The sequence below is a fragment of the Globicephala melas genome, chromosome 3, assembly GCF_963455315.2.
Source record: "Globicephala melas chromosome 3, mGloMel1.2, whole genome shotgun sequence".
In the NCBI taxonomy this organism is placed as follows: Eukaryota; Metazoa; Chordata; class Mammalia; order Artiodactyla; family Delphinidae; genus Globicephala; species Globicephala melas.
The window spans coordinates 56940523-56955793 of NC_083316.1; the positions used below are offsets into that span (position 1 = coordinate 56940523).

The following is a 15271-nucleotide window of genomic DNA, read 5'->3' on the forward strand; positions in this document are numbered from 1 at the left end:
ATTCTCCTGTTTTGTAAGACTGGCCCTAAGTGAAATTGTGAAATAGCCATTTTGTCTTAAATTTTCTTCCACTGCTTTTTACAGTGCATGTCTCCCTTAACATCGTCTACACTGGTACCATTTTCACATTTTAGAAATGGCCAGGTTGTCAGATTATTCCCTGCTCTCCTTTGTCCCTTTCAGAATCTTAATTCATTAATCACTCCATCTCAGCTAAACCAGTCTAAGAAAATAATTCCTATCATTAGTAACTAATATGTTAAACCTTTCAGTGTTTTTATATGTTTAAGAAGCATGCTTAAAGTTTGGTACAGAAGTATTTTCAGTTGCTTCTTAAAATAAACATATATGTACAATTTACATATACATAAATTATATGTAATAAAGTATATGTATATAAAATTTAATATAAATAGCTCATATCTTCCTTCCCTTTGATAAGTGCTAGTATAGACCATTTCTTCTCTACCCATGGGTTAATTGAGCACTTGTGCTCTGTAAAACCCCTGTAAAATTATCTTTTGAAAAATACTAGGCTGGTTTTTTATATCAACTCCAACACTGATTTAGTCTGTCTTACTTCCTATGACATTTTTAAGTTTTATCACTAGTCAGGCACTTTGTTAAGGAACACATGTACCCAGCAGCATCACTTTGACACCTTGTCAAACCTCTTCAGACTTTTACTGACTGTTAGCATTACCTTTTGCTCCTCTGAAAATCAGGAATAATTCTGGCCTTATATATTTTTGGACCTTAAATTTTACTCATACATATTTTAAGTTTCTTATTTTCATAATTATTTTCCTCAGTTAATATAAAGTTTGAGCTCATGCTCTTGTTCCATGTATTATTAAATTTTTCTAGTTTTGAGTAATTGAAATAATATTAACCTGAAATAAGAACTATTTGGCTCTGCAGATTTATATTTTAGTTTTAGAATTTTCCTGTTGCTTCTAGTTTTCAGTTTCTTTATTCTTCTTCCGCTGACCTTAGTGAACAGAATAGGAACTCTGCTTTTCTCTCCCAAACTGATTTGTCTGGGGGTGTGATAATTGGTTCTTTACTTGAAACCAGGTCAGATTTTAGGTCTAGAAAACCCATTACCAGACTTTTCCACCAAGCCTCTCTGCTATCCTGCTGTAACGACACCACCAGCGAGCACAATAAGTGTCCTTTTGCTTCATGGTTGCAGAGTCAGTGGATTTCCTTTACTGATGAACTTGTTAAAATTACTGACTCCAGTGGAGCTCAGAAGGCATTCCAGAGATTGCATTGTAAAGCTGAAAATACCTTTGGGTTCCCTGGTGCTTTGGATGAGAGATTTTTCCAACAGCTGCATCTCTGAGGATCAGCGTGACCTTTGCCATAATATTAAATGTTTTGAAAAGCTACTGACAGAAGCAGCTAGCAATGCTGCTCGTTTTTCTTCTGCATCATCATCATTGCTTCTGTATCCTAGATTAGTCTGTGCCTTTATTCAGATGAAGGGTGGTATGGGAAACATGCTTTATCTGTTCCTCTTAGGTAGTGTCAGAGAGCAGATGTAGGTTAGCTTTTTTTTTTTTGCAGTACGTGGGCCTCTCACTGTTGTGGCCTCTCCCGTTGCGGAGCGCAGGCTCAGCGGCCATGGCTCACGGGCCTAGCCGCTCCGCGGCATGTGGAATCTTCCCGCACTGGGGCACGAACCTGTGTCCCCTGCATCAGCAGGTGGACTGTCAACCACTGCGCCACCAGGGAAGCCCGGTTAGCTCTTTTTGCCTGTGTTTTATACTTTACAAGTCACTTCATGTTCTTGAAATACTGCATCTAGTGGACATTTATTTGAAGTGAGCACCACCACCACCACAAAACACAATTAAGATACTTAAACCTGTGAACAGTTGTAGTCATCTCCTTCAGAAGCATCTAGAAGCAGTATCTAATTGGCATGTGGAGATAGATTTGTTTATAATTTATAAATGTATTACTATAATTAATAGATTCATTTATAAACAGTGATATTAATGAGCATTTTTATTACTTTTTCTCAAAAAGCAAATTCTGATTATTTGAAGAAGGTGAACTTAACACTTCTACCAGGCTTGGATTGAGTCAATCTAAATGCCATTTGGACAGGCCACTTGATTAGTAATGAAGCTTCAGGTGTAAACGTCCCTACCATGTTAAGCCCCCTCAGAAGCTTGAAATAACTTGAGTATTGGTCAGTGCTGGTTTCATTGATAATGAACTATCGTTAAAGTAAATGTGTCATAGCACAGGGAAGTGTAACAGTCTTCAGGTTAGTGCACATTTCTTCCAATGTACAGCTTAAAGTAGGGGCGCAGCATGAAAGAACTGGTGCTGACTGGAAGAAGGCAGCAGGCTTAGAACCTAAACTTGATTTCTTACCAGGTTTTTACTGTTTTCTTCAAGCAACCTGAATGGTGCTTGCATCTTTTATCTCTTCATATGATCTGCTTTCTAGATGATTCCATACCCCCATGCATTTGCTTTCACTCCGGTGTGACTACCTTTTACTTTAGGTCTCTTGCTACCACCTCCGTGCTCCTTCCTTTCACTCCTCCATTGCTGACCAAGGGTCCTCAGCTTTACTGTTTGTTTTCCCATGTACATACTTAGGCCCATTCTTATATTTTTAACTTTGCACATCTGTAAACTTATAGAACTTACTGAAACATATTTCTTCACACCCATATTATATTCTTCAATCTGAATTATAGACTTATCTTTTAGAATGGACCAAAAGAATTTGAGGATCATTTTAATTAAAGATCATTTAAATGTATTTGCTTCTACACTCTTGCTTTGATTATGTTAATACATGTGTGACTTTTGATGATATACACTTGAATTTCACTGATTAATTTCTACCATGCTGAGGTTTTTTTTTTTTTTTGGGCTGCGTTGGTTATTTGTTGCTGTGCGTGGGCTTTCTCTAGTTGTGGCAGGCAGGGGCTACTCTTCGTTGCAGCGCGTGGGGTCCTCATTGTGGTGGCTTCTCTTGTTGCGGAGCATGGGCCCTAGGCGCGTGGGCTTCAGTAGTTGTGGCACGCGGGCTCAGTAGTTGTGGCTCGCGGGCTTTGTTGCACCGTGGCATGTGGGCTCTTCCTGGACCAGGGCTTGAACCCGTGTCCCCTGTATTGGCAGGCGGATTCCTAACCACTGCACCACCAGGGAAGTCCCTGGAGAGTTATTTTTAATTAGGAATACTGAGGTTAGTATTTCTGGTTTTAAAATTGCAACATTTGCAAATAGTGTTGAAAAACATTGAACACTAAATTTATGTAGGATTTATGAAGTCAATATATGATTTTCTATATTTACCAAAAATTAATTATAGTGATTTGTGGAAATTTTTTTTGTAAACTATAAAGATATGTTTGATTGTCACTAAAAAATGGCACAGTGTGTTTCAACTTAACAGTGAGATTACAAGTTTAATTAAGGTAAATGTTTTTATTTAGAGTTCATGTTATTATTTTGAAGATGTTGCTTCAAAGGCTTGGTCTTGCAAATAACTGTAAAGTAGAAGTATTGGCAGTAAACTAAAGACCTTAGGCCTTGAACTGGTTTTCACCAGCTTACTTATTAGATTTAATTTTTATATGTATAAATAATTGAAACAGGAATACAATTTATGTCAGTTTTATTGAAAAGTTAATTTTTTTTTCAGGAATATTATTGGTAGCTTCGAAAAAAGCATGCTTGATACATTCCTAGCATTTCACAAATAGCTATAATTACATTTTAAAGAAAAAGAACTTCTGAAAAATGAGCTTTGAATCCTAATAGTTTCTCTGTAATAGAATGTTTTTATCTAGGGATTGGTACATACTAATGATTTTCTTCAAATTCTCTTTTTCCACCCACCAGCCAGGCCCACAACTCCTCTTTCTGTAGGTACCATTGTCCCACCTCCAAGGCCTGCTTCCAGACCAAAGCTTACTTCAGGAAAACTCAGTGGGATTAATGAAATAGTATGTACTCAGGTGTTTTTTTTAAAATTATAACTGTTTTGATTTAATATGCAAATGATATTTCTCTGTATGTCCCTTTACTGCTAAATGCTTGGAATTTTCTACTCAAGTCTTCAAAGTACAGAAAAGTTTTCCCTGCTGATACTTCCTTCACTTCCCCATATTATCTCAGTGATCATACCTGTGGAGCAAGACCGTTGTTCAGGAGGAAAGAGATTTCCTGAGAAAGTTAGCACATTATAAAAATACAATTCAGTACCCATTGTTTCATAATTAAGAAGCAATTTTCATATAATTTTGCTTAAAGTCAAATATTAAGGAAAAAATGGTGGCCTGTTCTTAGACCTAGAAGTATACTGCCAGGGGAGTCCTGATGGGCATCTAGTCCAGCTTTCTTTATTTTATACATAAGCATTCTGGAGTTCACATCACTTAATTGACTTGTAAAAGTACACATTGCTTAAAAAAAGAAAAAGGCATTGGTCTTCGAAAGTTGTCAGATTAACGAAAGAAAATATATGGGTTCTGTTGAGAGTCAGGCTCTCCCAAACCAGTCTTCTTTCCTTCAGTCTGTTCTGGTTTACTTTCATCTTTCACTTGCCAGTTTAATTGCCAGAATTAAATTTCTAAATGTCAAGCTTAATCTTTTTCTCCTGATATACATCTACAGTGGTACACCTATAATCCACGTGGTTGAATATTTCAGCTGAATCTACAAGACTCTTCATAAAGTTGACTCAGCAACCTGCATTACCATACTAACTGTCCAGTTTTCTCCTCTTTGCAACCTAGGTTCCAGCCACTTGAAACTTTCCACTGTTCCCCAAACACATCATGCTCTTTTACATATCCATGTCTCTATTGTACTCCCTCTTGTCTGAAATACCGCTCAGTTTTCTATGTAGGAAACTGCTCACTTTAAGACCCTGCTACATATCACCACCTAGGTGAACCCCTCTTTGATGGTTACTCCTCCTCTCCACCCCACAGTGGACTTAATCATCCTCTGTCATTCTCTTCCTTATATCCATACACTTGCTCGTGTTTCTTTTAGTGCATCAATCACATTGTATATAAAGTTGACCCACAGTCAGTTCTCCGTATCTATGGGTTCCACATCCACAGATTAAAAATATTGGGGGGGCGTCCAGAAAGTTCCAAAAAGAAAACTTGAATTTGCCACACACTAGCAACTGTTTACATAGTATTTGCATTGCATGTACAACTTTTTACATAGAATTTACATTGTATTAGGTATTGTAAGTAATCTGGAGATGATTTAAAGTGTAAGGGATGACTGTACTGTTTTTGTGTGTGCTTCCTTCACTGGACTATGCTTTAGCCAATTTCTATCCTTAATACTTTGCTAATGCCTTAATAGTTTACATAATGCCTGTCACCTCATGTCCTGTACCACCTCCATCTGTATATTTCCACAGCCACATTTTACACCTTGCTGTGTTTTTTCAACCTGCTGTCCATAATAATGAGTCATCCAAAAGCCATTCTCTGGAACTAATACTTTAAAAATAATTAATTGGGGGCACGAGGGTTTACTAAATGTAAAATATTTTGGGCAGTATAATCTAATTTTTATAAGTGTATATCTATAAATTTATATTCATGCGAGTAGAGTTGAATAATTTTAGTGTATGAATGCTTATAGGGTTTTGTTGGTTGTTTCTCGCCTTCTGTTTTTCATGTTCCTCAAATAGATGGGGACAGAAACAGTGTCTAATTCACTGCTTTGTATCTAGTACCCAAGACCTGACACACAGTATAGGCACTAAATAAATACTGCATTTACTTATAACTTTTATAAGCAGGAAAAGGTTGTCTTTAATTAAGCTCAATATTCCATATTTTAAAAATGAAACACCTCAGGAAGTGTTGCTCATGTATTATTGGAACAATTAGGAATTTGGAAGGAAAAGAAACATTCACCAAAGTAAAAGATAAATGAATTGGAATCATATTTTTCATATTTGTTTTTATTTTCAACCAGAAAAGTGGGAAGACAGTAGAATTAAGATTTTCTCAAACCTCTGAATGGGGTAAACTTTCTCAATGAGGAAGCATTACAATGAATTATAAGGAAAGTGTGCACAGATTTGTAAATGCCAAAAGTAAAGCAATATTTAGGAAGAAAATATTTGCATCAAATAAAGAAAAGGAGTGAAAGCTCGGATAATACTAAGACCTCCCCAAACTAAATCAGGCAAAGCTAACAGACAACTCATAAAAGAGAAATGCCAATTTTATTTTTATCTACGGAATTAGCTAAAAGGTTTTAAATTTTATTATTTTTCCTTCTTCTAAGGCTCATCTGTTCATTGCTGGCAAGAGTGCAGAGAAATATTCTCATATATTTACAGGCAGTAGGGTAAAGTGAGTTACCCAAATGGGAAGCAGTTTGGCACTATGTATGAAAAGCCTTCATAATGTTTAACAGTTTAACTTCTGAGAATCTGTCTTAAGCATACTTTTTGAAATACGGAAAAAGTTTTATATACAAAGATTCTCTTGACGGCATTATTTTAAAATAGGCTTTTCAGCTTTTAATATAGTCTTGAAAATGATTTGACCTAGGCATCTCTAACTGTGAGTTTTAAGAAACACAATAAATTTGGTTTAGTATTTTAAAATTAATATTCCTGATACCTAAAAATCTTTTCTGATAACTGGGGAATTGTTTTAGCATTTTGGTAAATGACATTTTGTTTTTAAGCCCAGGCCATTCAGCCCACCTATAACTTCCAATACCAGCCCACCTCCTGCTGCTCCGTTAGCCCGGGCAGAAAGTTCTTCCTCTATCTCATCTTCTGCGTCACTAAGTGCGGCCAATACTCCAGTAGGTAAGTGGTTATCATAAATTACATGCAAAATTTAACATCCAAAATATGATCAGGCTGAGGGTAGTGAAGAATTAAGCATTAGACATTTTGGTTTTCTGGAAACACACCTGGCATTATCAAAGTAGCCACATTTGCCTTTTCTCTTTCACATTTTATATTATCTGAATAGAGAATTTTAACCATGATTAGCACTGTTAAGAATGCATCAAATTTATAAACTGCGGACCAATATAAATAGTTGAAGGCAGAATATGATGCAGTACTTTCTACTGTGAATTGGTACTTACATTCCTAAGAAAATTTGTTTTAAAAGCAACTGATTCAGTGAAAGGAAGGGGTTTTGTGCTTGCAGTGTGGTCCTGGGACCTGCAGCATCTGTCTGTATCACCTGGAACTTACTAGAAATGCAGACCTTTTAAAGCAGAAACTCTGGAGTGGGGCTAGCAATCGTTGAACAGGCTTTCTAGGCAATTCTGATGCATGTTGAGTTTAAGAATCCCAGCCCTAATTAAGCTGATTTAATTATACTTAATTTGATTTGTCAAAACTCACGCAGGAGAAATGGGCCTTCTGTATGTAGCCATTGTAAAAACGGCATGAGTGGTATAGGCTAAAATGAGATAAATGATTTTCTTTCTAAATGTCTGAACGTGATGTTACCATCTTATTTTATATACTTTTGTGAACATACTGTTTTTCCCATCTTCTGACTTTATGTAAACAATATATTCAATAAGTCTTTTTGCTTGCTGTAACAAGCACCTTATTCTTACATTTTGTTTGTATATGTGGTTTTGTTACCTTTTGTTTCCACAGAATCTGTATTTTAATCATAAAGAACATAGATGGGTCCTGTTAGAAATCAGGCAGGTCCTGGTAACCAAAATTGCTTTAGTCGTTTCCCATTATCTCCAGATTATTCAGAACGTTTTCTATTTGTGATGGAAACTTTAATTTTGATTAAGTTGGTACATATTTGTTTGTAGTTTGGGCCAGTGCTGGCAATAGGAGAACGACAAGTAGGTGACGGTGATGATACAGGCAGGCAGGATGTGATGTAATGTGGATTTTATAGGACAAAGTTTCTTTAAATCTTCCTAAAAATTTCTTTCTTTATTGTGATGTTTATTCAGCTCCCTGTTTAGATTTAAGTTTTTGATTCTTCTTGTTCTTGAAAGTATTTTCTTTTCCTGCAATATTTTGTTTTATTTAAATATGATAGAAGATGATAATTTGATTGGGACACTCTCTGAAATTGAAAAGCACTGTGAGACTTCACAAGGTATTGTATCGAAAGCAGATGTATGTGTTAACTAATGACCCTAAAGTGTATCTAAAATACTCTGTTATCTAATTTTTCCTTTTCCAGCAATTTATGGTGTCTCAGAAATCAAGAATAACTCTAAGGTTTAACTGTCTCAATTTTGTACTAATTATGTCCAGTTTCTATACAGGATCCATTGATAGCAGTGGATAAGTTATAAAAACATACATTATTTTTGCATTATCTTCCATCTCCCTCCTGCTCTTCTCTCCTTAACATTAAGAAATATCAACAAATCTTACCTCTAAAGCTATTAGAAGCAGAGAAAAAGTGATTAGGAAAGAACCAGAAAGAATATGTCAGTTAAAAAAAAGAAACTATAATATAAAAACCACAAAGCAAAGGCTATCAATCATACGAAAACCATTCATACAGTGAGCTGAAGTTAGAAGCAAAGAGGTAGGAAATAGTTGGGGGTGAGTCCCTGTTTTTTACTCCGGAGCTGAAAGGAATTCCACAAAAATATTCACTGATTGTTACAAAGGTAGGTACCTTTTATTTCAGCTTTATGTCTCTGCATTTTCAAAACATACACAATTGTAAATATGCAACAATTAAACCAAAATTAGAATGCATGCATACTATCCTTATAAAGAAGAACATCCAAGGAATTTATTTTTTCCAAAAAAATGAGTTATTCTGAATAATATAGTACACACTTAGACTTTTTTAGGGACTTAAGCACATATTTCCTGTGTCAAACATTTTTTTGAAGGATGCATATACAATATGATCTTGGAAACAATGGAATATACAAAAGGGGATATGCCAAAATGTTAAGTGGATTTTGAGTTTTTTTCCTAACTTTCCAGTACTTTTTTCTTCTTGCCAATATTTCAGTAACAGGCTTAGCAATTTACAGGGAAACTATTTCAAGAATTCTCATTTTATATGCCCAAATTGGATAATTGAAAAGAATAACTTTGTAGGTTTCTTTTGATTTTTAATGTCAAAGTCCTAGCAGGCATTAATGTTACCCATGACTGTGTGTAGATATCCACTTGTGTAGGTTACCTAAGGGAAAAGATTAATTTCAGATTTAAGAGCATAGAATTTTTTCTAATAAAAGATTATTATAGCCTTCATCTTTCTCTGAAAATATGCTTTCCTGAATTTCTAGTGACCCTAGTATAGAATATATTTTTTAAAAAATTGAACTAATTTAGATTTATAGTGAAATTTTCCCACTGCACAAACATGTATTTGCATAGTTGTAATCACATATCCTAGAAACTACTGCCTCTTGATCAAGCCCTTAGCTTTCATTTAATTATCTCTCACCTGATCCAAACTTGAATCCCTGCCAAGTCATTTTTCTTTTCAATCCAGGATTCACTCTGTGTTCAGTGATCTTACAAAATGAAAAACACAATCATGTTTCTTTTAAACATTTTCAGTGTCTTTTAGTGCCAATAGGATAAAATTAAAGGTCTTCCATGTCCTGATCTGGGTTATAAACACTTCTCCAGACACGTTTTCATGTCCTTTCATTGTTGCAGCCCATCACCCACAAAGTATGTTCCTGCTTTGCAGAAAAAAACTACTTGTGGTTCAGAAAGGCACCATTTCTTTCATGCCTCTTTGGCAAAGTGTCTGGTATATATTGGTGGTTAGTAGATAGTAGCTGTTGTGATTTTGTGAATACATTTTATTATTGAGTTTATTTTCATATGAAATTTTAACTTGTCTTGTTTGGGAGAGTTTACTTTTCCCAGTGGCCTAGAAACAGCAGTTCCTGTTTCCATGTATTTTTAATCACTGAGTCATTTTTTTTTTAAACTATGAAGAACCTTCTAAATCAGAATTCTTCAAAATCTTGAACAGTACAGAATCTTCCTGGCCTCCAAAGGTAACAAAAGCTCTTTCTCACTATTTGTAGGAGCCCAGGTTTAGTTGTGAGGCAAAGAAAGCTAGTACTGATTTTTGTTAGAAATAACAATACTCTAGGTATCTCAAAAGTAGCTCACATCTGAAATAAAAATATCTGATGGCTATGAACATGGTGTAACATTTATGTAACAAAAAACATACATTCAGATTTCAGAGATAAATGAATAACCTAGGTCAACATATTTTTCTTTAAGAATGAATAATCATCATTAACTACCCAATTGACTTGTTTTTACAAAATTTCATCATATATTGTATATTAAATGAAATGCTCCACTTTCCAATCGATAACAATGGTAAGGCATAAATGGAGAGAGTACATTTGTAAATAAAAAAAAGGCAATGCACTGTTTTAAGGGATTTGTCTGTTATGAAATAAACCAGATTTTAGGTTTTAAAAAACACCTGAACATATACATTAAATTTGTTTACATTTTATTACTCTTTTAAAACACTGCTCTTTCTATGATTTGACTCTAAAGGTATCTTACTGAGTTAACTTTATGTCAGGAATGTTACCTCAAAATGATGTTATTAGTCATGTTTATTGAGGAAAGGTAATATGGGAATATAATACAAGCATAAGACAAAGAAGAGGTAAAGGAGAATTACAGTAATAATGAGTAGTGCATGATTACATTACACTGCTAATTTAGAAATAGCTAATGTATAGAAATACCTTAAATAGAAAAATCCAGTTTAATGATCTTACATATGTGAATTAGTAGAACCTGAAAGAATTTAGTATCTGAATGGTTTTGAAGCCATATTTTAGTAATTTTAGCTCTTCCGCTGAAGGGCTTTTTCCTTCTGACATTCCTTAACCCAACCCTTCTTTGTCATTCTATTTAAAATTGAAGTCACTGTGACATATTTTCCTGTCATATTTTATTTGTCCAACTTGTTTTATGCTCCATTTTTTAACCAGATTTATACTTGGGGCATCTTTGAAACCAGTAATAGAGTCACTTGTGACAAGCTAATATTTTGAGTCTACTCTGTCTTGGTATTTAATAAATATCTTTCTGTAGGATTTAACAAATGAATTGTATTTATTCTAGGTGTGTCACGAGGTCCCAGTCCTGTCAGCCTTGGAAATCAGGACACCTTACCTGTGGCAGTCGCCCTTACAGAATCTGTTAATGCCTACTTTAAAGGGGCAGATCCCACCAAGTTAGTTTTTAAAAGATACATGTATATGTGTGTGTGTGTTTCAGGGGCAGGGGGCTTGGTGGTAAATTTTAAGAGTTACATTTTGATTCTCTATTAGAGTTTTCTATTACTTGTTTACCTGCTTTTTGCTATCAATTATAGTCATTTAGATATTGTCTTTCGAATTTAAGAAGTCACTATAATCAGTAGTGATGGCTTTTTTCTAAGTTTATGTACGTTTTTGCCCAGGCTTTACGACCAGTATGACAAATCTGTTGTTTGACATGTCTGTAGAACAGGTTTGTGGCAGCTGACGTAGATGGGGATAGAACTCTGAATCTTGGCCTAATGTATATCTTTGGTGAAAGTGTGATGTTTGCAAGAGAGACCTAGAGTGCATGTCTATTTACAGGAGACTCTTGAAGGATTGGTTTAACCTCCTTCTATTAAGAAAATGATCTTTGGGTGAATGACCACCCTTAATTTTTCTTTTTTTTTTTGAATTTTATTTTATTTTTTCATACAGCAGGTTCTTATTAGTTATTTATCTTATACATATTAATGTATATATGTCAATCCCAATCTCCCAATTCATCCCACCACCATCACCCCACCCTTATTTTTCATGTATAACATTATTCATTTATTAAATATTTGAGTGCTTAATATGTGTAAGACTGTTATAAGCTTGCATTGTTGTGAAAGTTTCTTAGTTTTCACTTAAGATAATGCAAGCTCTGTAGAGAAGAACTTTTGTTTACTAAAGTACCTTCAGCACTTACAACAGAGTCTTACACATAGTAAGCGCTCAAATATTTGATGAATGAATAATGTTACTTAGGAAAAGGAGAGGTATTGATATATGCTATGAAGAAAAATAAACCAGGGTAAGGGGATAGACAGTTACAACAGAGGGCTACTATTTTAGATAGAATGATCAGTGAAAACCTTTTTGAGGTTGTTTTTGAAAGACATTGAGGGAGGAGCAAGCCATGCAGATAGGTGAGTGAAGAGCATTCCAGTAAGTGTAAGGGACTGAGGTAGAAGCATGCTTGGCATAGTCATGAAATAGCAAAGAGCACCGTGTCACTGAGTAGGAGTAAACAAGGAAGAAAGTAGTCAAAGATAAGTCCACAGAGGGAACAGATCAGGCTGGGCATTGTAGACCATGGTAAGGAGTTTGGAATTTATTGTGGGTGAGGTGGGAAGCAAGTAGAGGCTTTTGAGTAGAGGAGTGATGAGGTTACTTATGTTTTTGAAGTAGCACTCTGCCTGCTATATGGAGAATAAACTAGAAGGAGCCAGAGTAGATGCAGAGAGAAAGGGTTAACCACTGAAGTCCAGGTGAGAGATGATGGTGACTTGTATAAGGGTATTAGCAGAAGAGATCGTGAGTGGTAATGAGATTCTGAATGTATTTTGAAAACAGATTTGTCAAGATTTGTTGAGGGAGTAGATTGTTAAATTTGAAGTACTTATTAACACAATTTAGTGGGGATGTTGAGTTGATGATAGTTGAATACATGATTCTGGAGTTCAGAGATAGGTGCAGGCTAAAATATTTGGTAGTCATTAATTCGTACATGATACTTAAAGCCTGGGGCATTAGGGTGTAGAGAAGAGATCTGATGAGAACCTAAGTCCTGGCCCCCTTCAGTGTTTAAAAACAGGAGGATGAGAATCATCCAGCAATGGAGTTTGGGACAGCAAGCAACAAGAGAGGTGAGAAGAGAACCAGTAGAGCAGAGTCCCAGAAACTAAGTGAACAAACCCTTCCATGAAAGAAGGTGTGAAGCTGTATCTGATGCTATCCGTCAGGTCAAGAAAAATTGATCATTAACAACGTGAAGGTCATTGATGACCTTCACAAGAGCAGCTCTAGTAGACTGCTTCGAGGGCGCTCAGGAGCAAGGAGATGATGCAAATACAGACAACTGTATTTGAAGAGCGCAAATGTTAGGCAATTCTTTTAGGATATTTTGCTCTAAGTAGAAGCAGAGAAACAGGGTGGTAGCAGGAGAGAGATGGGAGAATCAGAGGAGGCCTTTATTAATTTTAGTTTTTGGGTTTTTTAAAGATGATATACATTTCAATATGCTAATGGGAAAAATCCAATATTTATGGAAAAAACTGAATCTACAGGAAAGGGGACAATTGCATGAGTGAAGTCCTTCAGTATGTAAGAGGAGATGTGCTTCAGTACAGTTAACCTTAGGGGCATAGACTGATTATCTGTTGAAACAGGAGGGAAGGCAGAAGGTATGGATGCCTTTAGAGTCAGGGAGATTAGGATTTTAGTAGTGAGAGTATGAGGAAGTTCTTTTCTGATTTTATTTCATCCGTAAAATTTAAAGGAAAGTCGTTGACTGCAGGTGGGGGAGGGAATTTTGCAGGTTAGAGTTAGTTAGAGGAGAAAGGAGAAGGTATGAAAAGAGCTAGGGGATGTAGAATTTCCAGGTAATACTAAGGGGGCCCAACTGAGAGTTTTGGCTATATCATTATATGTTTTTCTCTAGTCATGTTCGGCCATATAGATGTAGGTGAGGAGCTGGATTTAGCTAAGACTGTGTTTTGCCAAACAAGCATAGTCAAGTGAGGGAGAACCAAGGGGAGGGTTTATGCAAAGGAGTATGTATATTGATGGACCATGAAGTCCCAAGATAGGGGGAAGTGAGGATATGAAGGAAGAGTGAAAATTAGTGAAAAAGGTGGTAGGAACAATGGATTATGGAGGTTTTTGATGAGATTGGAGATGCAGTACTGGACAGAATGAGTTGGAGAAGTAGGAAGAGACTATCCGATGAGTGGGGAATCAGGCTGAGATGATGGAGGGGCTGAAGTATGGCTGAGGTAGGCTGGAAGGCAGGATCATTGAAGGCAAGGGGCTGAAGGACTGGGTGACCAAGGTGTTGAAAGGATTATCTGTGTGGATATTGAAATCACTAAAAATTTATGATAGGAGTAGTTGTGCAGAGACAGACTGACAGTGGGCCAGGAGCTATAATTTTCAGAAAATGAAAGGGAATGTTGAAGATGACTTGGAGGGTTGGGATAGCGAGTAGTGTAATCTGATGGTGTGAGTTTCAAATGAAGCTGGTGGTTTTTCAGAAGGAAGAAGGAATATAGAGTTGTAAGAGGCAATGAGAAGCAAGGAGGACATCTACCACTGCCACCATCAGGCTCAGTGCTTTGTGGGGTTTGGAGGAAAAATAGCTACAGCTGGGGATAGTGTTACTAGGGAAACAGTGTCCTTATGAGACAGCCAGGGATGGTTTTAGCAAACAAGTGAAGGAGTATTATCAGTGTGCTTCCATTTGTGTTTGGAATTTAATTCTAGGAAAAACTGGTGTTAGATGAATATATCATTTCACATAGAATCATTTTTTATAATTGAAAAAATAATTCATGGTAATTATGATAAAAGGTTATATATATAAAGCCCTTTTAAAACTAAATATGCTTTAAATGGAGGTTAAAAATGCCTTACTTAAACTATTTAAATTTTTCAAAATGCCTACTTCCAGGTGTATTGTGAAGATCACTGGTGACATGACAATATCATTTCCAAGCGGAGTTATTAAAGTCTTCACTAGTAATCCATCCCCAGCTGTGCTCTGCTTCAGGGTGAAAAATATCAACAGACTAGAACAGATTCTTCCAAATGCACAACTTGTGTTCAGGTTTGTGTACTTTTCAGTTTTTTTAAAATTTTTTGGCCACACTGTGGGGCAATGTGGAATTGTAGTTCCCTGACTAGGGATCGAACCTGTGTCCCCTGTGGTGGAAGTTCAGAGTCTTAACCACTGGACCACCAGGGAAATCCCCAGGCTTGTGTACTTTTGTTTTGAAGGTGAAATTTCTTTTTAAGAAATTTTTTCTTTCTTCTTCAAAGCAACAGTGATTCAATTTGAAGACTATCAAAATTATTTATTATGATTAAATAGGATTCTGCTGTCTTTGTTTTGTTTGTGCTGGTGGGTGGTAGTAGCCATTGTTAAATCCTTCTCTGCTGTACATCTTCTCATCTTTCAGGCAACTTTCTGCTATGTTCCATTCTTTATCCCCTAAGT

General features: G+C 35.9%; 1 protein-coding gene across 1 annotated transcript in view; it reads left to right on the plus strand.

Moving 5' to 3' along the window:
- Window positions 1–15271, plus strand: part of FCHO2 (FCH and mu domain containing endocytic adaptor 2) — a gene marked incomplete at its 5' end in the record, with an annotated part of 114516 nt that overhangs the window by 81380 nt on the left and 17865 nt on the right. The window contains 4 exon segments of the mRNA XM_030845457.2: window positions 3877–3980; window positions 6709–6835; window positions 11111–11222; window positions 14726–14881. Of these exon segments, the coding sequence (XP_030701317.2) occupies window positions 3877–3980; window positions 6709–6835; window positions 11111–11222; window positions 14726–14881 (499 nt within the window).